The sequence below is a fragment of the Nothoprocta perdicaria genome, unplaced genomic scaffold, assembly GCF_003342845.1.
Source record: "Nothoprocta perdicaria isolate Ctin4 unplaced genomic scaffold, notPer1 scaffold_74, whole genome shotgun sequence".
In the NCBI taxonomy this organism is placed as follows: Eukaryota; Metazoa; Chordata; class Aves; order Tinamiformes; family Tinamidae; genus Nothoprocta; species Nothoprocta perdicaria.
In genome coordinates, this window is record NW_020456021.1 from 2226487 (window position 1) to 2253401 (window position 26915).

A 26915-nucleotide genomic window follows, 5' to 3' on the forward strand; every position below is an offset into this window, starting at 1 on the left:
AATTTTGGGAGGAAAATTGATATTTTAAAAGACTGAGCATTAGTTATAGCAACACTAAGCTTAACAACATACTACTTAGATATCTAAGTTGATCCAGGCGTTTTCCTTTTCTAGGTGAATGTATTAGATAGACCTGTCCATGCTTATGTTTCTGTTTTCAGTGGAAAGCACAGGATTATTGTTTTTAAGTATTCTTCTGTGAAGCATGGAAGTAAATATTCATTTATTTGTTTTGTGGGCAAGGTTTTCCTCTGCAGTCCCTGATACTGAAAAGGATTTTAAGAATAGTTAAAGTTTAATATTACTGTAATTTGTCATGGGTGGACAAGTCTGGGTGGACAAATGTTTAGGTATGTGAGCTGTGAAAGGTACAWTTTCTGTTTTTTAGATTACCACACCCTTGTGCCTCTCTTGACATTTTAGAGAAAAGGGWGTTATTCAGTAGATTTGTTTTGGACAGTTTCCCTGCTTCTGTTACCAACTTTACTCTTTGTTGTGGCCTTTAGTGATCCAGTTCCCTTGAAATATCTCACGTAGCTAAGGTTATCAGTTGATCAGTTAATACTTTGTATAGCCCTTTCTAAAAAAACTCTTAAATACTTTTTAGAAATTTAGAAATGCTTTTAAATGTCTCCCTTTCTGATGATAGTCTTTGCAGGCAGGACTTTAACAATGGCTCTCTGGTACCTCTGCTAGCAAGCAGTAATGAGAAACCTGGCTCAGCTCTGACTTTCCTTTATGTTTTTGCTGATTTATCAACTCCAGTGAGGTTCCTTTCTAATTGTGCTTCAGTAATGTGTCATATCTCATTATTTTGTATCCAGAATGCACAAACCACTAAGAAAGGCCTTCCTGCAACATGGAAGGTCAACAGAGTTGTCTTCCCAGTCAAACATATTTCCTATTATTCTTTATCCTCCAAATTCAGTTATAGCAAGTTAGTTTTTTTATTTTCCATGGCGTGTGAGAAGCCTGCATTCCTGTGTGCATCCAACAAATAACCTTGACTCTCCCTTTTAGTTTACAGCAGTATTTGCTTAGCAAGCTCCATGCTTCTCACCAACTCCTGTCTGTATTACACGTGGTTTGAGAGAGAAAGGCGTACTTCCTTGTTTTACATTGTATTTGCCCATCTTTCATAGTCCTTTAGTTTCCTTTCCACATGCTGTGCCCTTCCTGTAGGCAGAGTTCTCTCGTGCATACGTCTAGCAGGATGGCCTTGAGCACACAGTTCTAGTGGCTAAGCGGTATGTAAATTCTAGATTAAATTTTGAGTTTTTAAACTCCCATTTGGAGCAGATTTGATCTTAAATTTGAGCCCACCTTTAGCAATATAACACTTTTTCCAGGGCAGCTAGACTTACTAATGGGCCAGTCCAATGAAACCTTCCATGGTTTCAGTTAGTCTGTTAGGAGTTTCCTTTCAGCTGCTGCTATTTTACCTCTTGTCAAGCTACACTGTAATGGAAATGTCACAAGTTCAAATTCTGTTGAGGCAGCAAAATGAACAAATTCCTAACAGGAAACTTAAGCCCATTATCTGCAATCAGGCTCTTGAACTTCATGGCTGGCAAACTGTTTCAGAGCGTTAAGCGATAGCAGCATCTGTTGCTTATTACTGGATCTATTTTTCATTAATTAGAGTAGTAATGAACTGTCAAAGAGTACTTCTGTCAAATCTTCACAAACGAATCCATATCTAGTGTGCTACAAGGTCAGCTGAACCTTTAATTTGTTTTAATTCAATATATGTATGCAGTGATATATTGTGTGTCCATTCTCTTAGTATTTAAACACATTATTTAGTTTAACTATAACTAGATAGCAAACCTGTTGTCTGTGATAAACCATATAAACAGCTCCTTTCCAGTGTAATTTGAACTCTAAATAACCCAGTGCTGGTCTGGAGTTAAGTATATGCCTGACCAAAAAGACAAAAGACACTTCTCACATAACATCTCATAATAAATCCCAGCAAAACCAGGCACCATCAGGAAGAAATTCTTTTTTGGGGCACTCTTCTGGCAACATTCTTCTGTCAGCCTTAGTTAAACTCATTTTTTAGCCACACACTTTATTCCATAAATACTCCAATTATCCCCAGTAGAACTATCTACCAAAATAAAAGGAAAAGATTTGTCCTTCCAAGACTGGAAAATGAAACTTTCTTAGATAACTTCCTTAGATAATTTCAGCAGACATAACAAAGGAAGTGCTCTCTAAATGAAACTGTTCCTAAACCGTACAATTTTTAAAACCAATGTTTAGTGGTATGTCATATTTGACAGTCCTGGTAGAACAGTTTTTAAGAGCATGTAGGAAAGGTTATTTGAGTATTTTCTATGGGCCTCATTCTTTCACGTTTACTTTTGCTGTCAGGTACACTCACTATTGAGTAAAATACTACTTGCTAACCAGTTCACAGTGAGTTTTTTGTGTGTTTGTTTGTTTTTCTGGTATATGCTAAAGAATTCAGTAATCTCCATCTGCTAATTGGCATTTCTTCATACACTACTGTCACAGTCATCATTTTGACTAGAGGAGCACCTACCATGAATGGGGAAACCTGATTAACATGTCTAATATATTCTCTTTTCTTACTAGGGAGAAGTTGTAGATAGTGTCATATTTCATATCATGAGCCATGAGGGTTGAGGTTTTGGGTTAGGGGTTGGAGATTTTTTCTATCCGTGTTTCTGCTGAGATCTCTGATGATCAAGGATGTCAAAAAGCTGGTGAAGAGTTTCTGATGAAATTATTTTTTCATTGAGAAGTATTGACTGGTTGAAATCAAAAGCATTCACAGTAACATATCAATGCCTGTCTTCTGAAGAAAGATATTTTAAATTCAAGCAGATTTTTTTTTCTTTTCTGCAAAATTAGAAGCACTCTTTTWCCCAAATGTGCAGGTCAGCTCATAATCCAGTTTCTGGATAAAGTATGGTTAAATTCTTGCTCKAAATTCATGCTCTGCAATTTGAAGCACAAAATTATCATCTTTCAACCCCATTGAAACTATCTAATATCAATAAGTAATTCTTAACTAGTCCAGAGAGAGATGCTGATTTACCCTGTTACCTGGTGTTAATGGTACTCATCTGCTATGTGAGAAATTCTAATTTGGTTCATTCAGTGAATTATCAGTCAGTAAAYGGACAATTCCAGTAGTGCATATTAGAAGAGATCTGCATCAGAGTGGGTGAAGTGACTTAAAGCACTGCCGTGTGAAGGGCAGAAGTGAATCAGAAAATGAAGGCCGTTTATGACTGAAAATCTCTTAAAAGCCAGTGGCCTTTTACTCTAAAGATTTTATTTGTGATATTAGAATTACCTTCTTTGAAGGCTAAATAGGAAGCTATTGAAGATTATTTTCATAAACATTATGTAGTTATGCCCATCCCTGTTAAGACTGATGAAGCTTAGTACATGCGTTAAAATTGTTAGCAATTCTGAATTCAATTCAGCTTTGATGAGAAAGTCTTCTGAAGTCAAATGTTACAGTCTAATAATTCAGAAATAATGAGCTGCTCTGTCCATGCTCACTCATAATCAGTAAACAAGTTACAGAGTATTTCAAATGATTGATGATCTCTAGTGTTTGAATCTCAGAAAGTATATTGATCGTTGAATTTCCAGTGTTGCTTCTGAGCCACAACATTTCAATGACATGGAAAGATACAGTAAAAATCAAGTAAGCAGCAGACAAAGAAGCATATAATATTTTCCAGTTTTACACTTGATATATTAAATTTTTAGAGTCTGGCTCTAACCTTGTTGCTACTGGAGGTGCCCAGTACACAAAAATGCTCAAGGAAATAGTTTTTTCACCACATTTCTTTATTTTTAATTTGAGATGCTCAGATCTTGCTCTACTAATCTGAATTCTCACTATATCTGTAGATAGCATAGATGCTCATAATAATCACAGATATGTATCCAGGCTTCTCCATTTCAAAATTAAGTAGCTGTTAGCAGTAGTGTGCAAGGTGAGGACGCAGGCAAGATTGTGACAAATATACATATCTACCTACCTGAGCATAATGGCATCCTAAAACCAGTACAATAACTGGTTTGATTCTCAAGTTTTATCACTCTTTTCATCTAAAGGTGAATATATATTTAATGATGCAAGAGAATAACATTTCAGAACCTAAGTGACATATAAGGACATACTGTGTTTTCTTGGCATCTTTTCCAGTATCAGACTGCTGACAAAAGCACCGCTTGTGTGATGTTCCTCATAACTCCCATCTCCTCATAACTCCCATCTCCCAATCTCAATTGTTGGCTCTTTTCCTTAGCTTTTCTTTGAAAAGAATTGCTACTGTAATGGCTGTGCAAATTTTCCTTCAGTGTAGTAGTGAATTATACTCTCCAGGCAGAAATCTGAATCATTTAAAAACATTTCATATAGATCYATAATAGCGTCTATGTTAGATATTTGTTATTTTGGACTTCGCAACAGCCTGTTACTCTGTCCTCAATGTACATACAACCTCTCAGGAGATTCTGGTATTGCTAGCTTGTGATTTCACTTTATTTAAAAAATCAATTTTAGTGTGTCTTCTATTTTGCTAGCATGCCTATACTTATTTTCCTTAGGGGTGCTGTTGCAGGATGTTGACAYAAATCTCAGTGTTAATGCCGTGGTTTTGTACATCATACAATGCTCAGTTCCAGATCTCACTATCATCTGAGATATAATTATCTACACTGGTAGGTTTTGGGTGATAAAATCATCTTTTCTCTTGTGGTGTCCCAGCCACACCTCCACAAACACTGATGAAATTTGAAGAGCTCTAAGTGAGTTACCTGGGTGGTGTATATTGTAGGAATCTTTCTAGAAAGTACTTGAAAGTACTAGAGGAAAAGGAGACATTTAGTGAGAGTGATCAAAATTGGTATTATATGGTGTGTAACCGCTTCATTCAAGCTTTTCTGTAAAAATTGCATTTTACTAATCCTTGTTCACAGATCACTTTGTTCCTTTGATGCTYATCCTGTAACATAGGATAGCCCACAACATGCTACTGCATTATAGTTACTGTATGGCTTTCAATCTATTTACTGCTTTTAATTTAACTAGCATTATTATAGTCATGCTTGTTTAGTTTCTTGCTGTCTTTACAGAAGACTACTTTATTTTTATTCAGGTCATTTGTATGTGAACAAGTTCTCCAGGATAAGGGTCCTAGGTACAGACAGGCTAATAATAATTGCTTCATTATGGTTGAATGTATTGACCTTTAGCAAAACAGGCATTTTCATTTGCCTTGGATATAGTTTTGGKTTCTTCAAATGTGGCTGTATCTAGATAACAACCAAGAAGATGCTATCTGTTCATCCTTAATTTGTTACCTGACAGGTTAAAATACAAGCTTTGCTCGCCGGTGTGCTCAGTGCAGTCAAACTGATTGCTTCCTCTGGCCTTGCAACCAGATAATAACTGATCATAAGGCTTGAAAAAACTCAGTTTTCACTGACATTTCTGTTCTTTTACGTGACTGCAGAGAACTACATGTTGCCACTATCATTGCTTTCGTGTTTGAAAGCCTGATCAGCAGAATCTGATCCAGATCCTGTGGAGTCYAGTGGGAATTACAGGCAATCTCGGTTTTATGATCATGTCCCGAGTAGTTACCTCCAAACTGTTACACTAGAAAGAAAAACTTGTGTATAAGAAATAAAAGTAGATTTTTTATTCCTCATGTTTACATATGCTACATTAAATGCAGGAATTAAGAAGGATTTTACGAAGTAGCAACACTGATACATTGTGTAACAGGGCTCCTGCATTATGTCTCAACTTTAATACAGCTGCATAGAAATACTGGCATATTTTTAGATAGCAAATTCTGACTGTCATCTGCATTATAGCTTCTTCCCTTTCCTTTGCACTCCCATGACTTAAGCAGTAGATTCTGAGAAGCTGCAGTGTCCTCTTAAAGAAAGATTACCTTTAGAGTGGTGCTGATAACCCTCAGCAGTGGAGATCTGACCTTTATCCTGGCTGTGTTCAAGACCTCACTTTGGGATGGCCTCCCATAGAGTTTGAGAGGGATTTCCAGATCATGGAAGGCTTTTCTTCTCCCTCTGGGACTGCTTTCCTCTCCCCTACCCTTATCAGTATCATCTCTGTGTAGTTTCCCTCCTGTCATGCTTCCTTCCCATCCTCATTTTGTCTGTTCACTTCCACCCTGCCCCAAGTTTCCTCTGTTTCCAGCTCAGCACTTCTATGTTGCCTGCTGGAGTGGGCAATGTAGGAGCCCCTTTGGGCATTTCTCTCTACCCTGCCTACTGCCAGGTACCTCCAAGGAGCTTACTAAAACCTGTAGCTCAAATGGCCAAAATTGCAGCTTTTTTTTCATACATTGGATAATCAGTGACCGACCAACATGGGGGTCTGCTGCCCATGAAAAATCTAATTCCAACAATTCAGGAAGAAACATCCAGTCTTGTCTTTAATTTTCCCTTGTTATTCTCATACCTCCTGTGGCAATGAGTTTTACAAGATAATTGCATGTTGTATTTCTTTTTATCAGATTTAAATTGACTTTTGATCTCATCTTTTACAAGGAAGGAAAAAGAGGAAGCATCCAACAGTCCTTCTTATCTTTCACTAGTTTGCATACCTCTATCGTGCCATCTCATATTTGTCTTCTGACTAACCACTCCTGAATTACTGAGTCCGTTCCCAACTCACAAGTCTTGCCATGCCTCTAGTTGTTTTGTTTTGTTTTCCCTTGCTAGTTACATTATATTTTTTAAAACATGATCTGGTGAGCATCTGTGTTTATCAGAAATGTATGAGAAAGAACCAAACCTGCTGTCTTTCCCTCCAGCTATCGTGAGTTATTTATTTCTGTACAACATCAGCCCCTTTTTCACACAGGTCTGGTATCATCTAGTAAAAAAAAAACCTCAGTTATAGTGAAGCAACTAGCAAATACTAGTTTCCCAGTGCTTATTTTACCTGTCATAAAACATTTATTGAACAGTGAAAATGAAGATTTTTGAGAAGGATATGACTGTTTTACTTGTGGTTTTTCTCGGCTTCCTAAAGGTTAAAAATAGCCTTACATAATAAGCAATGTTTTATTTTTTTATTTTTTTCCCTAGTGACATTAAAGATCAGTTATTGGAAAGAGCTAATAAAGTATAAATCCATGAAAGGCTTGTAATTGACCTTAATCTTTGGTTGGAGAAGGTCTTCAGTTTTTTAAGATTTATTGAGATAACTGTTAAGAACGTAAAGATGTTTGCCAAGGTCTTAGTGCACAGGAAGGCTGTGAACCATAACTGCAAACAGTACAAACAGAGGTGGGATGTCTCTGGCAATGTCATTATTATTATCTGAACCAAATCAGGAATGGTGACCATAGCTACAATTTAAAATTCAGTGAAGGTTGAATGGCTATAGTGATTCTCAGACAATTAAGAAGTATTTTGCCTATGTAAAGCAAAAGGTGAATAACATTATTTTAATATAATACTTTTCATCATTTGATATTGGCTTCTTGTAAACAAAAAGTGTCCTTATGCTTCTAGTCTTCCTTGTGGAGACGGGCTCACTTCTTGGGTACACTTGACAAAGCCATCCTTGCCCTGGTGGCACTGCCATCCAGGCAATATTCCAAGTCTTCCGAATCTGGAAGCTCAGTTTTGGGATAGTGCCATAAGTGCCATACCTAATCATCACAATGTTTGCAATTTCAAAGCCCTCGAAGTTCTCTCTTGTGATTTGACATGGCACTTATTTGTCATGGCATTGAAAATAACTGAAGCATAGTGCATTTCACATTCTGTTATATTTTATAATATTTTGTGTAGATTGTCTACATCATAAATAATATTATATATTCCTTCATATGTTTATTTGATATTTTACTTAAATATTTTTGTTCTCTTCTATTCTCTCTTTGCTAAACAAGATAGCTTTACATGTTGATCAATTGCTTTTTTTAAAATAGACCCACTTTGACTATGTAAAAATAAGAGAAGATAGATGTATTTGCAGAAAGTCATTTCACTTCACATTAAGATCCTTTTCTTACTGAGATGATTCCAATACATTGCAAATGAATTTCGTAAGGAAGGAAAGAAGGGTYCAAGAGAGTTCATCTCTTTTGATCTTTTAACTTTTGTATTGCTTAATTGGTAAGATAATCCAATTCCTATGAAAAGATCACTTTAAGAGGACTCCTTAGAACTGAAATTAGTGACTAACATAGTCATTTTCCATTGTTAGAGGGAAAAAAAATCTATAGAGTGTTAGTAGTAAAATCTGTGTGGTTTTTTTTTAGTCATTTCAGAAAATAATACACATTTTTGCCTAACTATTTCTTTTCCCTTTATTCCACAATCTTGCAGCCCCACTTTCATGGTGTTTGACAGCAATAAAATTCAATTTTCACACTGATCTGTGCTTATCTCTGAGAATTATCTTGGTACGCAAAACTACTTCATTTTTTTTTTCTAAAAATAGCACATTGTTTTGCTATTGCAAACGACACAAACAAGTGAAACCCCTGAGTCTTCTTTTGCACGCAATGACAGTTAATATGGTTTCCATCCAGAGGGTGTTAGATATTTGAAAATGCAAAGACCTCTTGGCTGGAGTGACAACAACATCTGCAAAAATCAAACAGTGTCATGTATCCCAAGAATTTCCTGAAGACATCCTGCCAATTACTTTTACTAGTAGGTGATGATTAATCATAACCCGTCTGGCATCTGAGTAGAGAGATCAGGTTCCAGAGCAGAGAGAAAAGCTATATTCAGAAACTGCAAAAAGCAAATTTTGCTCTAGAGCCTAAGCACCATTAGTTTTTCGTACGTGCAAATCTCAATTTTCTTGCTTTGCTTAGGGTTTTTGTTGTTGATGATGTTTAGATGATGCAAGATTGAATCCTCCTGCTCAGTTTTTGTGGGAGGTGCAGAGCTCTGTTTCCTGCCTCTCCCGAATGACACTGGAGTTGGGCAGGTGATATAATTCCCTGGATGATTTTAAACTGTTTTTTTTTAAAGGCATGGGCTAATTCTTGAGCATGTTATGTTTCTCAGGGTGAATTCAGGTGATGTTAAAACACTGTATGTTCCTCGAGCAGTTTGTAAAAATTCACTTTTCAATCTTTGACAATCTTCTACATATTGAATAGTACTCAATGAATAGTTCTGTTTTTTTCCAATGGGACATATTACAAAATATGATAACACCTGTCATCTCTGTAAGTATGGTAACATTCATCATCTCTCTAACTAGAGATTTGATTATAGGTTTAATCCTAAAAGACCTTTTTTCTATTTTTTAATTAAGATTCTGGACCTTTTAAAGATAAAAATATTGAAAAATCTTGATTTCTGAGATACAAATGCAAAGTCATTGCAAATTCAGCACATATTGGTCCAAATCTTTCTGCAATAATAATGTGAAATATCCTACTGAATTCGTAGCAGTGAACAGAGTAAAGGAACTTTCACCTGGTAAAAACATTACAATTTGCCTCTTTTAAAATTAACTGTTAAGATGTGCTCTAGTTCCTGCATTTTGTCCTCTGCCTTCTCAAACCAGTAGAGGGAAGTGGTTAATCCGTTGTTAGAAGCTAAAAGCATTTTTGCAGCCAGTTGGGATGAAATGACCTTTTCCATTCTGTGACCTTTCTCAACAAGTGCTCAGTGGATAATGATACAATTATTTCCCTCTTTGAATAACCCTCTATGAGAGTGCTCAGAAGCTTTAAAACKTTTTGAAAGTTATTTTTGCCTTTTTTAGCTAATGTGCAGGAATATGAAATACATCAAGGCCAAAATCTTATCTGCTGCCCCTATAGACATGTTTGTGTAACCAAGCCTTTTCATTTTGGAATCTGAAAAAAAGCAATCTTATTTTGAAGTACTGTTAAATGACTCAAGTCAGGTGTCAGTCTTTAGCCTATATCTTAAGCTATGTTAAACTTCTGATTTCTATCAGCTTAGGACAGAGTCTATTGAATATACTTTTGCTATTTTGAAGTTTTGATAACAGGGTGTGCTCAAACATAGTGCTGTGAGATGCATATTATGTTAACGTGCTGTAGTCTCTGGTTAAAATTCTAAGCTGATACCCTCATGGCGCTGCCAGCAAGTTGTATTGAAGCTGTTTTGGGGACAATTTGGATGGAATTCTGAGAATAGTGATACCACATGATGAAGCTACTGCAATGACTGGCATACAAAGAACTATTAGAAAAACTGATTTCTGTCAAAGTAGACTCAGTCCTCTTGGTTCACTGTAGCATCCAATGATCATGTCACCGAACCATGTAGTGGTGATTTACTGATGATTTACTTTGAATTTTAGGATAATGAATTGTCTTGAGGATTCTTCGTAAGAAATGACCACTACAAGAGATATTTTTCCTCTGGTTTAGAAGTAACTTTAGCCCAAAATTAAACCTTGGAAGGATAGCCTTAGGGTAGCCTAAATTTGGTTCTGCTGTTGCCGATTAATTACATTTGTGGGCTAATAAAGGAGCAGGCTAGATAAGCCACGTTCTTGAGATTTTCTGCTTACTTTTGTGGCGTTTGAGGCATCTGTGCTCTATGCTGGTGTAGGTTGGCCCATCTCTTTGCTGGGCTGTGACTAAGAGCCATTGCAGTCTCCCGCATATCCTTAGCAAGTAGGAACTAGAAGCCGTTTTTGTGAACTTCTGGCAATCCTTAACTATTTCAGTGATATAATGATGAGCCTAAAATTAAATGTTGCCCATATTCTGCTCAGATCAAAAAAAAAAAAAGGAAGGGGGAAAGACATTTGTAGAATTCATTCAACCATTTTAAATATTTAATCATGCACCATTTTTATTTAGAAAGAAAGGGCATTCCAGCACACCGGCATTAAACACAGGCAACAGAGAGAGCTGTCACTAGCATCTTTCCTATAAATAAGACTTTGAAGAATATGAACGAGAGAGAATTCAGGCTTATGTATTACTCTGAGCACATACATGAGTTTTGAGCAGTAGTGACATTTCCTGACATCATCCTGATATTCTTCCTGTAATTTTCAAGAGTTTCACTGATGGCATGTCAGGGCTTTTTAATTTTTTTGCTATATCCAAGTAAAGTTTCTGTGTTTGACCTCCTGCCTGTTCTTGTCAGGTTCTTTACCTGGGCCCATTAGTATTGACACACACAGTGTTAGCACAGTGAGAACTGAAAAACCTTCTGGTAAGGTACAATTAACAAAACTTTCAAATAATCTCAGGGGTTTTCCTCAGTTACACTAGATGAAAGATCTGAAATGAAAGAATTCATTGTTTGAAATATAATCTGAAATGAAATGTTCAAAGCGAAGATTACAGAAGGCCGCTTAGAAGTCTTGCAGTCTCTGAATGGAGTTAATGAGGGAGGATGCTATTTGCAAGGCAAGTAAAATGAGAAACATTTCTRAAGACTGAATAGCATCAGCCTCATAGCTGAGGGGATGCTTAACATTTTGGAAGATCATACATAAGAAATTATCCGGAAAAATATCAAAGAAGTAAATGTGCTTCATAAAATTGTGCCTTCTAATACTCTATTATACAGAAGTTTAGAATGACACTGCCCTCAGCTGACATTTCTTTCAAAGTTTCCTGTTCCTTTACAGCAAGTGTGGACTAAAATCTTAGTCCCAATTAAATTAATTGTAATAGTACTGTTTACTTCAATGAACCTGGGATTTCACCCATAACTCACTTTCTGGTTTTGCCACTAAAAGGGAACTATTGATAGATGTTTGTTAAAGCCTTTTTCAAATAGAGAAATACCATGGAGATCTTAACCAAATGCAGGTGAAATATAGAAGGAAATTCAGGAGAATATTTTTACTTGGCTACTTAAAACAGAGGAAGAGGCATCTGAGGTATGGTAGATAAAAAAAAAAAAAAAGTGGTGGAGAGAGATTGATATTTTCCAGTACAGGTATGCTTACATAGGGAAAATAAGACAGTTCAACTTATTCAGGAGCAACTTAAAACTGGTGCAAGCTTTCCTTTGGATTTTTTGATTCTCTTCCAAGAGAGCTTTATTTTGATTTAAGGTACACCTGTTCCTGGCAATAAACCACACTGAAATAATTGCCTGCTTGTCCTCCCTTGCTGGAGGGAGGCGAAGCCAAGGAGGGCAGCGGGAGGAAGGGACAGGCCTGTGCTGTCAGAGCACCTGGAATGGGAGGGGATAAGGGAAGAGACAAATCACTTTTTTGAAAAAAAAAATAGGAATGTCTGAAGGGAACCAAAAACATCAGAGGGCCAGGAGCATCTGCAAGAACTTTCATTTTGGGACCAAACTCCTAGTGTTCAGGTCATCTCGCTCATTTTCAAGTTCCAAGGCTGATCAGTAGGAGGGCACTCTGTTTTCCTGTGCGTGACCATGTTGACCGTCCTGTCACCACCTGCTGTAAATAGCAGCAGCCTCTCTGCTCCCGTGGGAGCAGCGGCGGGATGGGACAAGCCACATGGTCTTCGTGTTGGCAGCCCGGCATGTTCTTTCCCCAGCACAGTCCATGCCGCGCACGGACTATCTAGCGCGCGCCGCGTGGGGCTCAGGTCCAGATAAACATGCCTAAAGTTAGAAGCTGGCCTGTAGGTGTTCACATACGCGATATGCGCCTGCACTTCCTCTACGGCCGGTCAGGACCTAGGGCTTAGCGCCGCGGAGTAAATAGAGGYGCCCGTGGTTAGGTGATACTCCCTGCTCTTCCAGCTTCCTCCCCTGAAGGGCATAGGCCCAGGTCTCAGCGTATCGACCAGCCCGAGCGCGTGTCTCACATACCTCGGGCCGTCTCAAATGGCACGGTACAAATTCAGGCAGCTGAATAGAGCTGTTTCCTCTACCCAGCTCAGAGCAAGCCGGCTGAACCAGCAGCAGGAGCCCTTCCGTAGGGTGGCTCGACTTGACTCGATCTCCTTGGTCTGCACAGGATGTTCAGACACCTGGTTCACACATGGACACCTAAGTTTCCCCTCCTGTGTCTTTTTCTGGTCTCCACTGGAATTTGTGACATCTTTAACTTCTCCTGAGGGGTTATGCTACTCCTCATTTCCTACACTAACCCCTACAAGCATCCTGCCTCCATTGTGGGAAGGAGATTTCTCCTGTCCCCCTGCATGGGCCTGTGGCCATGGGAGCTCCAAGGCACTGGTCGCTATATCTAAAAGCAAACCTAGCTTATAGCAGCCAACTATGTCTTAACAACTGTGAGCACTCTGTAAAGTAGCCAAAGGCATCTTAAACTGTCAGAACATAAAACAGGTGGAAGGACAGTTGAGCCTCATATATACTGTGTCCCAACAGTGACACTAGCCGATAATGAAGAGCTAGGGAAGACTAGCATGTGGCTATATTTCTCTACAGTATTCTCTCCAGCGACAATGATCTTTTACCTAGAGGCTCACTGAGCCAGAAAGGGAGACTTTGTATGAATTAGTCCTGAATTAGATTTTCCTGCTTCTGGTTAGTTTTTAACCCCTATACACTTCTAGCATTTTGTGAGAAAGATTTCCACAAGTTAATATGTCACTCTTTGAAGTTCAAGATATTTGCACCCTTAATAATATATCAGAGGGCACAGCAATCCCTGGATGAGTCCAGAGGAAACCATCATGTTTGCAGGCAAGGATGTTTGGACCTCAACTTACTTGGGTGGCAAAGCAGAATGAAACAAAGCCATTTACTACTATATTGGAACATACTAGGGAAACAGTGTCCTGGTTGTAGGTACAACAGGTCTCCCTCACTGCTCACCTTTAGTGAATACTGTGTGGACAGTCCTCATTTTTAGGAACTTCTCTTGGCGCAAAATGAGCGTTCATACCCATCACAAAAGTGGCAAAACTTACATCAGCATGAACTTGTTTTCAGGAAATTCTCCACCGGCAAATGCAGGTTTAGAATATACTTGCAGATAAAAAAAATACAAAAGACAAAATCATAAGAATTAAACCACATATTTCTTATAAATGTTCCATAAAAGATTGTTATGTCTTCTCACAGTGTTCATGGGCTGTCACTCTGCTTCTTTTTCTCATCTCTCCTTAAATGATGTTCTGACTTACAAGGCAGTTAGCTGGTTAATTCATGCAAAACACTCAAGCTCACAGTTTGAAGCTATGGCCTGARGAAATAAATCCTAACAGTTGCTGGACTGCAAAACCTTTCCAGGCTGCCAGCAGGAAGAATGTTTCTCACTATCCAGCAGTATATTTTTCCTTTCCAGGAAACGGCACCTAAGAGGAGTTGTGTMCAGAAATTTATTTAGTATATGCCTGAATCATATAGTGTTCTTGCAGGAAAGATGTGTATTTGCAAGTCATAATGCTTTTACTAGGCTCTCATCACTGAGACAGCTTTGCTTTTTTCTTAACTTTCTTTTCCTTTTTCTTAMCTTTCTTTTTCTTTTTTACCTTTATTTTCCCTTTTCCTAGGAAAGGTACTATGAGGAAAGATGTGAAGGGTAAACATTCTAGTCCATCTACTGTTTTGTACAATTTGATACATAAGACTTCAAAGTTCCTAGACAGACCAGGACACATCCTTCAATATTGCTCCTCTTACATGTATCTTTTTAAAATTACTGTCCTTGGTTCCCAGTTTGTAGGCTCCCAATCCTGACTCCTAACTCAACCAAGATTCCCAGTGCCTGGGATTCCTGCCCGCTGCAGGAGGACACTCTTCTTTGTCCTCTCATTCAACTCAAGTACATATAAGTGTTACTGATTAGTACATGGACATTAATGTTTTCTGTAATATATTTCTTTCAGACATCATTGTTCTCATCGCTTCAATAGCAGTTGTTTCTGCAAAAACTCAGGGTAACATTTTTGCAACATCAGCACTGAGAAGTCTTCGTTTCCTACAGATCCTTCGTATGGTGCGCATGGACCGAAGAGGAGGCACTTGGAAATTATTAGGTTCAGTAGTTTATGCACATAGCAAGGTATGTAATTCTAGCTGCTGGGTTTGCTTGGCAGACTTCTTCACAAGATTCAATAGGAATCCAAAGAAACAAATATTTAGCCATGTTGAGTAGAATACATTGAATTTCCTGAAGTAACAGCCATTAGTAGGCATTAACACAGATATGTCAGGCCATGCTAAATGGCTAACAGTTTTTAGAAAATGTTGCAAATATTGGACTTGATGCTCTGCTGTAATTATATATACATGGATGGGGTTTCTAGAGGGTCAAGCTACAGGATTGGTCCACTTTTAGAGAAAATTGGCAACAGTAGGAAAGCATAAGACTTTTAACTGCTCCAAGTACATAGATCTTTTACTGTCTACTTAAATCTTAAGTGTCTACCTTGAAATGCCATTCTGTTTAGTCTTTTAAATGGATATTGATATCTGATTTCTTTTATCTAGGAATTAATCACAGCCTGGTACATAGGATTTTTAGTACTCATCTTTTCATCTTTCCTGGTTTATCTGGTGGAAAAAGATGCAAATAACCAGTTCTCTACGTATGCAGATGCTCTCTGGTGGGGCACAGTAAGTACAGAAAAACAATATACATTGGTTATAGCTAYTGGTTATATAGCATTGGTTATATAGCATTGGTTATATATATTGGCTAATATGCTAAAATGCTTTGCATTTCACTCACTGTCCATTTTAACTTACGGTGCTTCTCAGCAAATTGTTTTCTCTGGAAGTAGGCTGGTCTGAGAAGTTCCCTCCTCCAGCTGTTCATTTGCACATCCATATTTCAGTTTTACCCACCATGTAGAGTTGTTATTCACAAGTCTTTGCTGCAGACCAGATCACTGAACCTCCATGAGAAAAAAWTTTGGTTTTGACCCTATATTTAGGCCAATAATTTGACCCATGTTATAAACTATAACATTTTAAATAATATTATTTAATAATACAGTTTATAGTGTGATAAGCTGCCTTGATCCAAGTGAGATGGCAGGAGGAACAAGCATCAGGAATGAAAGAATGATGGAAAATTCTTAAATTAGCTTTGCAATGGAAGAAAACATGCCATCAAAATACACACTCTGAGTGATGTCTCTCCCTCCTCTGTACCTTGGACATAAAAAAACAAGAATAAATATTCCCAGCAGTGTTTTCTGACCACTTTTGCAGGTCAGTCAAAATAAAATAGGCTTTAAATGAGCAATGAAGAATGAGGTATGAGTGTTTGATTTTTTTTTTTTTTTTTTTTTTTGCATAATGTATAAGTTCTTTGTTTTCATGGAAATAAAAATGCCCTGTACTGAGCTGGCCCCTTGTCCCATGCTGCACTGTGTGGTAGTCACTCAGGCAGCTTGGGAAATCTGCCCCTACAAAATCTGTGGCAAAGCGATTACCAGGTCATTTAAAACTGCTTTTTTTCCCCCAATCTGGTGCAGCAGAACAACTGCCATGGTCTCCAACAGAGTCTGGGGGGTGAAATGGTGCCCATGAGATCATTAATGTTGACATGACCTGGAGCACTCATTAGTTTTCCCGGGAAAGACCTGAGACCTGAACCATCTTTTGCCACCTCTCCTTTTGAGGGGGTGTAAAAATGAAGTTTGCCCAGACCTCTGCTGACAACTTCACCTGGACTGAGCAGCATTTGCAGATTCAGACTATGGGATGAGAGACTACACAAAAAAACATTTCACAATTGAATCTCTAAGAATATTTTTAATGTGTTTTGTTTATATTTTTGCCAAAGGCGAAGGTCATCTCCTACTATTAGAACTTGTTTGTTTATAAAAATACATCTTCTTATCCCACARTCCAAATTGACCTAATTCAGATCTCCAAAATGAGATCCATATTGACTTAAGCCATCAGAGCACGTTTTACCCTCAGTTAGACCACTGCAATTGGTTTTGTGGTTTCTCTGCCCTAACGGGAGTTGATCCAAGAGGAATTTCACTTTCCTGAAAAAAGCAGAGGTTGGGRTTTGACTTCAGTGGGTCTGCATGGCTGCTCTTGGGCAGCTGTTGGCTTGGGACCCTTTGATTGAGGCACCAGCTCAGGCAGCTTGAGGACACACGTTATCAGCCTCTTTATATCCCGGGAAACACCGTATCCTTCCCAGAGAGCTCTGCAGAGATGGGGAGCTTGACTAAGTGCAGGTTTAGGCCCCACTGCCAGTGAGGGGACACATCCAAGCGAGAAATGGCCAAGTCTCGGGAAATTTAGGCCTCAGTTCAGGCTCACATCAAGCCAAGTCCTTCTCCCTTGGCGGATCTAGTTCCAGAAACAAGATCTTTGTTTGATAATTTTCTTCTCCACTCCCTGCTGACTGCTGTTTTTTAAGGAAAAACCCTGCTAAGAAATAATCACTATATAAAATGGTGCTTAAAATATTTTGTATACTTTGAAGTGAAAATGCGTGACTCATAGGTCAGATAAGTTGTGCAAACTGAGAAAATGGGAATCTTTTCTTGACATCAACAGGAAAAAAAACAACAAATTATAATCAAAAACCTGAAAATAATCTATATTGTGCATTTTTTGTATTGTTTCTTCTTTTCTCCAGTGTGTGACAGGAATCCATTTAAATCCTTAATGTGCCTAAGTGCACAAAGTCACTGAAAATCAGTGTTCTTCCTTACCTGTTACCTTTGCCATGTTAATAATAGTATTTTTTGTATAATATGTAAAACAGTATGTGGGAATGGCTTAATGTGCTTCTTAGTCATGGTTGTTTTCATTGCCAGAGTAACCCACATACTGATTTTGAAAAGGTCAGATTGTATGGCATTCTAAGGGAAATCAATGCTTAGCTCCATTGATTTGTTTATTTGCAAAAGTTGCTCTAGCTTAAATCACAAGTATCTATCAAATCCCAGATTAGTTTATGTGAAATTTCTATGGAAAAAATAATGCATTGAAGTCAGTCATAAATAGCCATCTTAAATTTCATGCTTCTGCACACRCTTGCCACTCTTATAAGACCAGACCCAACATGCAGGATTTAACTCATTAGTTAATTCACATTATTTGAAAGCCATATTTTGCTACGGTCATTTCACTGACTCTTGTGTTTTAGCCACTAGTTTTAGACTGAAACTGAAGACATGGCATAGCACACTAATTTGCATAAGAATATTGCAGTGTATTTGCAATTGCACATTGTACTGTGCAACTTGCAATTTCAACATCTTATTAATGTTACTATGGGGTTTACACTAGTGGCTGAAGTTACCCAGTGGTGCTCAATACAGCTCAAAGTTATATATATATATTATATATATATATTCAGTAGTTACAATTGGGCRAAGAATGCCTGTGGCATTCCACATTGATCTGTAGATGAAAAAAAAAAAAAAAAGCTTACAGTGAATAATATTGCTACAATTACTAGCTCAAATGAGCTAATATTAATGATGTATTTTCCATCTAATATGGTAGYAGGAGCTAACTGAATATTTTCAGTTAATTAATGTCAGTTAAAGATTCAGAAGCTAAGTACTGCTAACTGAACAACAGCTACATAGGAGAAAAAACATTGGGGTATCCTGTCTCTCTCATCTGACTGGAGGCAATTAGGTTGTATAATCTCAATCATTATTATGTTATCTGATTATTCACATATTTATTGGTTCTTGCAATGAGTTGAAATATAAGGACAGTTCTGTCTTTGTGATTTTTGAGTCTAGCTAGGGGACACTGCCTTTCCTGGCTCATCTGTCCAGACAACTCATTTACAGAAACAATCCAAATGGAGCATTTTCCATCTAATGTGGAAGATGGGAGTTTTCTAATCCATTTAGCTGCATAAGAGTGTGATTCAATTGCTTGAACACAGGTAGATCCCCTATAAGATCAGTTGGACTTTCAGCCAGCTGAGGAGCTGTGTCTCTCCTGCCAGTAGTCCCTGGATGTTCAGATGCCCAAGGGCATCTCAGATGGCACTAGAAATCTGTTTTGAGTGTGGRTGTGTTGTGGTCAGAACGTTTTTTTTATTGTTCTGATTTAGGCTGTGGCAATTGGAGACATSAATGTCCAGCAGCTATCCCCAGAAAGACATGATTTGCTCATTTTATTATCCCTATCCCTATTTCTTTATTCTCCTTTTCCCCACCCCAGTTTTCCTCCAGGTAAACAACCTGCCCCTAATTCTTTCCTRTTTGTCCCAGTCCTACTTCTATACCCAGATTTCACACTGGCCTTACAGGGTATTTCTGATGCAGATGCCTAGGCGCTGTTGGTCATGCAAGAGTGAACTTGCTCCCTTCACCACCTGTGAGATGCAGCCATCCCTCATAACGCTATCTGCAACATTTGTCAGCTTCTCACATTACCTGCCACATACGTCTGGCAATTTCTCATGTTGCTGTGGTCTCATGTCCAGTAGTTTTCCACACTCACTTAGCTTAACCCAAGGTCAGTGGGTTAGTGATTTGCTTGGAGCCCTAACAAAGATGCTGAGCTTTATTCCTGACCTGACCTTGAAATTGAGTGGGAAAATGCTTTCTAAGTCATGGACAAGAGAAATATAAAGGGAAAATCAAATCTGTTTAGTGTTGAGTAAGATGATACGTCACAGTGCAGATGGCTGTGTGACCACATGAAGACTATATTGGCCTGCTCAGATAAAATTGCTCAAGGTGAGAAGGGACCCACTGATATTCTTAATCATAGACTGTAACAGTCTATGTTACAGACAATATAGGTCTTCAGGACCTAAAAAGAATGGGGAAAAAAAAAAGGAAGGCCTTAACATGGTCGTCTTATTTATTGGAGAAATTCCAAAGATATGGCCTGCAAGGCTCTTGTTTCTGAATTGCTCTCAGATGTCAAGTCCCAAAGATTAAAGTTTATCTATMATTTCTTTGTAAGATTGTTAGGTGGTAATTTCATTAATATGTGTACAACACTTAGTTATGTTTCCTTCTTGTCAACCCAAACAGGAGATATCTTGCACTTTGCAGCGTCTGGCAGAGATAGGGAGCTGGACGAAAGCCAAGGAATTGGGTTCGTTCCAGAGCTTCAAACTGCTTCACAATGATTGGCCTGGAAATGAGTTTTGAGGAACTTTTATTCAGGGATTCATTTATTCAAATGCTTCATTACTCTCTGAGTCTTAATAGCTTCAAACTGTTCTGCACTTGCCCTGTAATGAGAAGAGCTGGGAATACCCTGTTCTGAAAACAAGAGAAAACCAAACCAAACCCTCTTGCCATGCCAAGAGCGTGGTTGCATAAGCTCACCTCTGCCAAAAAAAAAAGAGGGAGATGCCTTCCCATTTCCCTTATTTATTGGCCAGCCTCAGGAGTGCATTTCTTCTGACTGACGTGTGCAGGCACTTGTGCTTGTAAGACCCTTCTGTGAGCACATTCAACTCACATAAATGTCGGAAACGAACCACATAAAAACATAGGTAATTCTCACCACTTTCCTGGGCTGCATTGATTCTTTGAAGGGTTCTGCAAAAGTCAAGAAAAGGACATAGGGCAGGGGAGCAAGGAGAGAGGGACAGGTGATATGGCAGATGTTGGCTACTTGTCTCAGGTGCCTTGGAGCCACCTAAGGTGGCCTTTATTACGAGTAAGAGCTGTGATGTCTCCAGGCTAGTGCTACAAAACTTGAGATTCATGAGCCTCTTGAAATTGCAGCTACAGCCTTAATATGGTTTTCTTGGGATAAATTCCACCCGCAGTTTGTTCCCAACGATGTGAGCAATTAAAGGCACTGTTTACTATCTACAAAGCCCTAAATAGTTGAAATCTAATTACCTCCAAAAGGCTTTGCTTCTTTTGTCCTGTGGTGACCCTATTTAAATAGAATTGCTTTGGACATCTTTCCTAAGAATGAACTTTGAGGAAGCTGGAAGCAAAGTATTGTCTCTAGAAGGCATTTTTCTGAAGAATTCACTTCTGTCAGAATATTTGCTGAGCCTGAACTTGCCCACGTTTGGTCCATTATGTAAAATAATTATCTTTGCCCAAGTTCTCCACAAATAACAGGCCCTGGAATCCTTGGCATTTGGTCTATTGTTGTCTATCTTTAACATTGTGTGCCTGCACCTGGCCCGACGCCATTCGACRCTCCAGTGGACTTCACAAATCCACAGCTCAGTGTCTGTGCTCATACTGTTTGCATGAGGCATGAGGGTTTGAACTCCCCAAGAGCAAGGTACACAAAAGTGAATTTCTCCTGCTGGGCCAGTCCCAGAATTCGAGACTGCCGCACTTTTTAGGCCAGGATGTACAGGTCTTGTCTGGTGGACATTTCTTTGGGTTGGTGAAGACCCCAACCACACACAAGCATGAAGCCACAACAAACCTGAATCTATTTGGCTTTGTCTTGTTGTGCCTTTCAGATATGTTCAAAAACCACAACCAAACAATGTGATTCCAGTGGCATTAGGAATACATGCAGCACGTCTATGTGGCCTATTCGATGAACTGTTGATAGTAACAAGTCTCTTTTCCCTCTGAATTCTGCCATAATCTATATTGTTGCTGCACTGTTTCTGAAAAATCTCTATGTGGTTTGCTAACACTCTGCACATGAGAAGGAATGATGGAGGGAACCAGGTGCCCTCTTGTTTCTTATTCACTCACACCTTTGAGCTCCTATTGTCCAACATCCTGACAAACCCTATGGTGCTGTGGAATATTTGGGTCTTCATGACAACAGTGCCAGAGCTGTCATAAGGAAGGGGAAGCAACCAAGAACTTCTTAAGGTCCCTTCCAGCTTTCAGTTAGGGTCTTTTTGTGTTTCAGAAGATGATCTCTTTCAAAATGTTACAATGGGTTCATGGCAAATGCAGCTTCTTCTTGTAGTTCCGTTGACTTATCTTGACTGTGAACTTCAGCTTCCTTTTATTATTTAGCTATTATATTTTAGTAGTATGATCTTTGCATAAATTTATACTTGTATACTTGTGCAAATGCCTACAGGTTATTATATGTTTTTGCTGAAAATAGGTAGAACACCTTTATATGCACCAAAAATGACAATTTTTCTGCCTGACTCATTCATTTGCCTAGATTTTGAGATCCCAAACCTTCTGCTCTGTTATGCTTAAAATTTATTTATTGCATATTTGGATATTTGTCTTATATCTATTGTTTATCTCAGTTTTATTCAGTCCTAGATAGTATTGAGTTGTCACAGAAAAAAAGGAATTTGTGTTGACATATTTATGGATTTTTTTCTTTTAGAAACAATTAATTATACTTCAAGTGTCGTGGTGAATAATTGCTTAGTGGAAATGATATTTCATGCAATGTATTTTATCTCCAGCTAATCTTTCACAGCCTTCAGTAATCCATGATGTTCATTCATTTGTTTTTAGATCACCTTGACAACCATTGGCTATGGAGACAAAACTCCTCTTACTTGGCTGGGAAGGCTGCTTTCCGCGGGATTTGCTCTCCTTGGCATTTCTTTCTTTGCACTACCTGCTGTGAGTATCCTTACAAAATTTGTAAAATCTAACAGAAACCTTGTAGTTCCTACTGCTGTTACAATACAAAAAGCTGCCTGCATGAAGAGCAACTGTTTAATGCCTTTTTTTATCCGTGACAACATTGATGAAGCCCAAATGAAAGGACTGTAGCTATTGCTGTCATTGCCTGACATTTTGTGAGTCTGAAAAGAACAAAACYGGGAAATAATACTAAATTAGATAGCACTTTGTAAGGATGAAATTCTTTTCTTTTCTTACAAATTGTGTCTCAGTTGTGGAATTGTACTTCTTCTTGCCTTTTGAATTTTGGAATAATTCAGCAGATACATTTTTCTGAATTAGAGTCTCCTGAAAAAAGTGGAATATTTCTAACAGGTTGTCTAGCATGAGTATGTTCAGACTACCAGTTTACAGCAACAGAAGGCATTAAATCAAGAAAAWTCTATCATAGTTGAATACAAAAATGTAATTATTCTTTTCTGTGAATCTTAATAGGCATGACAGTTTATTTTTAGTACTTTTATTAATATTAAAAAGACTTTAATGCAAATGGAAATCATCTAATGACTAAATTCCATAAATAATATTTCATTTTTGAGTGTAGTATCCAGCTGTGAAAGACTAAATTTCCTTTCTTTTTTAAGTGAGTATTGAATAAGCATGAAATCAGAAGTGACATTCCTATTTTGTTGTATTACATCCAGCATAATATATGTGGGAAATTAATATTTTAAAACTGAGATTCATTATCTATAGACCATTGTAAAATGTGTGGTATAATAATGCATTTGTTTTTAACTGTATAGACAAACCAACATTAACAAACGCATTTACCAGCAGTACTGAATCATCTAGAATACTACATGCATTTCTTACCTTAAGAATAGAGAGAATTTTAGTATCTCTGACATATCACAGTGTATTATAATTATAATACATAACCTGTTTGTGAATCTTGACATTTAATGGCAGCTACTGTAATTAATTCTCTTTGTTACCTAGTCACCACTCCCAGAAAATGTAGTTTTAGCAGGACTGCCAGGCAATAAAGCTACTGAATGTGTGAAAAACAGCTTTGTGTATTAGAGAAGTCAGAACTTCTATTCCTAATAGAAGAATTCCTAATGACTAAGAATCTAGTGGAAGTATTCTTGCTTATAATGCAGACATGTCCAGTAGAAGTATTACACTCCTAGGGAAACGTTCTCAGCCTTCGGTTCTGTTCAGCAGGAGTCCAATTTATCTGACATATTCAACATTAAAAAAATAGCCAAAAGGGGAGAGATTGCAGCATCAGCTTTTTTTCAAACCCCGTCGAAGGAACAAGGAAGATTATTTAGATGGGAGTGAGAGGAAATGATGTTAATCTGTTAAGCAAGGCGTATTCTAACTTTTTTAAAAGCAAAAGACTGATCTCCAACATCGTGTAGCACAAGTCCAAGTGATGGTTAGGATGAGCTGCCAGTGGTAGTACCACAGAAGGTCYCATTTCAGTAGGGAGCCTCCTGTTTTCCTCTGTACTAGCCCTCCCATTAAGCCATGTAGTGTAATAAATGTGTTTTCTGAAGTAATCACATTAAACAAAGCCCCCCAAARCCTTTGCAATTGATTATGGGCATGCATTGAAAAAAGCTACCTACAAAAGCTACCTGTGTGATGATAAAGTGGTGTATTGTATTGCAGGGCATCCTTGGCTCAGGATTTGCATTAAAAGTGCAGGAACAGCATCGTCAGAAACACTTTGAGAAAAGAAGGAATCCAGCTGCTAGTTTAATTCAGGTAAATATGAAATCAATTAAAAGATAATTGTGGTGATTTAAATACATATTTGAAGTGACTTTTATCATTTCAAGCTGGAAGTTCAAGTTTTGTGGAAATAATGTTTGTTGGCTTTAATGATACCATTAAGTGACTTCGTTTTTTCTCTTGTAATTGCCATATGGGTCTATAATTTTGTGTGCAGCATTTCTGAGTGACATTCATGAGTCCTATCCACARCCGAGACCAGGTAGAGGATGCCAACTACATGCCTTCTTGCTCATTGCAATTAGTTAATTACTTCAAAATATAGAATTCATCCCTAGACAACTGGACTGATAGCAGAGCACTCTTGCCTATATTACATTACTTTTCACTACTAGAGTGTTGAGAGTGCTCCAAGAGTGATAAAATTGGTGAGAATGAAAAGTGTCCTGTACAGAATATTGCTTCAATTACATTCAAATCAGAGGTAGAAAGGTAGGCTATAGCCATTCTGAAATGTCTGAGACTGCCTGAAATGGTTTCAGCTACAATAGTAGTAGAACGGTACAGAACAAGATTTTAGAAAAAAAAAATAAAGTGAAAGCAGCATGATATCTGTTTAACAGATCTAGTTTATCTATCTATCTAGTTTAACAGCTGCTTTGAAGCGTTTATTTTCCTTAACGTACGGTTATAGTTAATTTAGAAGGGAATTTAGATAACTGAATTTAGTAGTTAATAGTTAGCCTAATAGGCAATAGCTAGTTAATATGTAATTTATAAGGAAAATAGTCTTCTAACATCTTGATTTATTTTCTTGGGATAGTGAGTGCTTTGTATGTGCCACATATGCTATTTTTTCATTCTGATAAAAATGAAAAAATAGATCCAAATRAAATAGCTGAGCATAAATATACTAGAGTTCTGTTATAAGTTCAGGACAGATGCTAATCTGTCTTTGAAGCACTCCTCAAGTTAATGTTTCCATTATCTTTGTTCAGTGATGGTTATGGTAATAATATTAAATATTAATATATAACATTTATTGAAATAATAAATACAAATCAATTCATTTTGTATCTATTATACTGTGGAGTTAACAAAGCAGATCTTTTCAGCCACATTTGCTCTAATTCTTTCATGAAATTAAAGTTAAGTGGACAGAAAAATCAGATATAACAGATTTAAACTTTGATGGGTAGCTCATTTTATGATCATATAACAATGCAACCAGAATATTTATAAAACAATTTGCTAAGCAGATTAAGAATAGCAGCTGACCAACTAGTCTCAAAAGTGACTCTTAGTAGGAAGAATCATCACAAATGGAAGACAATCGTGGTGGGATGCCAAGAGTGTGAAGGGTAAAGGTTATTCAACATATTCATTAGTGATCTTGAAATTAATGTCAAGTTGTTGCTGGAAATACTTGGTGATAGCAGAAGACCTGACAGAGTGTTAAAGATGAAGTTGGGATTTGGGAGCCCAAGACTGGTCTAGATGGACCAGGCTGGAAAGATTCCAATCAAATCCTGAGAGTACCAAATATAAACTACATCAAGGAAGAGTGAAATCAGGCTATCAATACAGGTACATATCCAAATATTAGTGCCTCTGGAAAGGATCTGACCACAGGTGARAAGAGCAGAGGAGAAGGAGATGAAGAGGGGAAGGATCAAAGGGTTCACATGTTGCTCTGACAAGTCTTACTACAGTCCTTAGGTAAAGAACCAGTAGGAGGCTACTGATGTTACTACTATACACTGCTGAATCACTATTTAATACTGCACTGTATAATACAGACATACTTTCCCCAGTTTCTTTAGAACATAAGAAGTATTTAGTGTGAATATTATTTGAACATAAAAGTCCATAGAGAAAATGCTGGAAACTGCAGGGCTACTTAATGTAGCAGATGGAAGCATAGAAAATATCTCTGGCTATAAGCCAAAATCAAACAGTTTCATATTAAAAATAATGCACAGTGAGAATGATTAACCAGTAGAAGACCTCATAAAGTGGCACTTTCTTCATCTGCTGCTGAAGACTAAATGTATTTCTACAGATTTTTCTATGGTGTTAGCCTGAAAGCAGGATGCCTGTGTGAAATGCAATGGTTCTAAGTATATAGGAAGCCAGACTCACTGACTTAACTCTTAATTCTASCCTGAAACATCCTGCATGACATGGCAATACATGTGATTTTTTTTTTTCATTTTATTGCAACTTCAGTGGCAGCAACAGAAAGTGCCTGTTTGCAGCTGAATAGTTTTTAAAGCTAATGCTAGTTCAAGGAGYCTACATTTTTTAAATACACTGGGTTTAGGATTAGTGTAGAACGGGGATAATACTGAGACTACTCTGGCTTTTCCATGCTGCTCTAATTTTTGCATTTGTTTAACATCTATTTGATGTTGAACATTTCTAAATGAGAACTGGAGTTTAAGTTTCTCTTCATACAAATGTAAATCACCAGATAGAGTAAAAAAAAAGAAAAAAGAGAGAGAGAAAAAAAAGAGACTCAGGTCTAAGAATTCCCTTCTTTCGTCCAGGCTGATGCCACAATTATCAGAGCAAAGGATCTGGAGAGTCCTGTAATACTTAACCAGGATCACAGTCTGTTGGATTTTGATTCATACATACCAGTATCTATGCCTATGCCTATATGTCTATGTCAATGCCTATATAGCTTCACTGTAGCAGGACAATGTGTTATGGGAGGAAGGAAGGAAGGAAGGAAGGAAGGAAGGAAGGAAGGAAGGAAGGAAGGAAGGAAGGAAG

General features: G+C 37.8%; 1 protein-coding gene across 1 annotated transcript in view; it reads left to right on the forward strand.

Moving 5' to 3' along the window:
- The window catches only part of KCNQ5 (potassium voltage-gated channel subfamily Q member 5), a 79584-nt gene that overhangs the window by 19858 nt on the left and 32811 nt on the right, over positions 1–26915 (forward strand). The window contains exons 3-6 of the mRNA XM_026051329.1: positions 14784–14959; positions 15388–15513; positions 22278–22388; positions 24075–24170. Of these exons, the coding sequence (XP_025907114.1) occupies positions 14784–14959; positions 15388–15513; positions 22278–22388; positions 24075–24170 (509 nt within the window). The remainder of the gene's footprint in view (positions 1–14783; positions 14960–15387; positions 15514–22277; positions 22389–24074; positions 24171–26915) is intronic.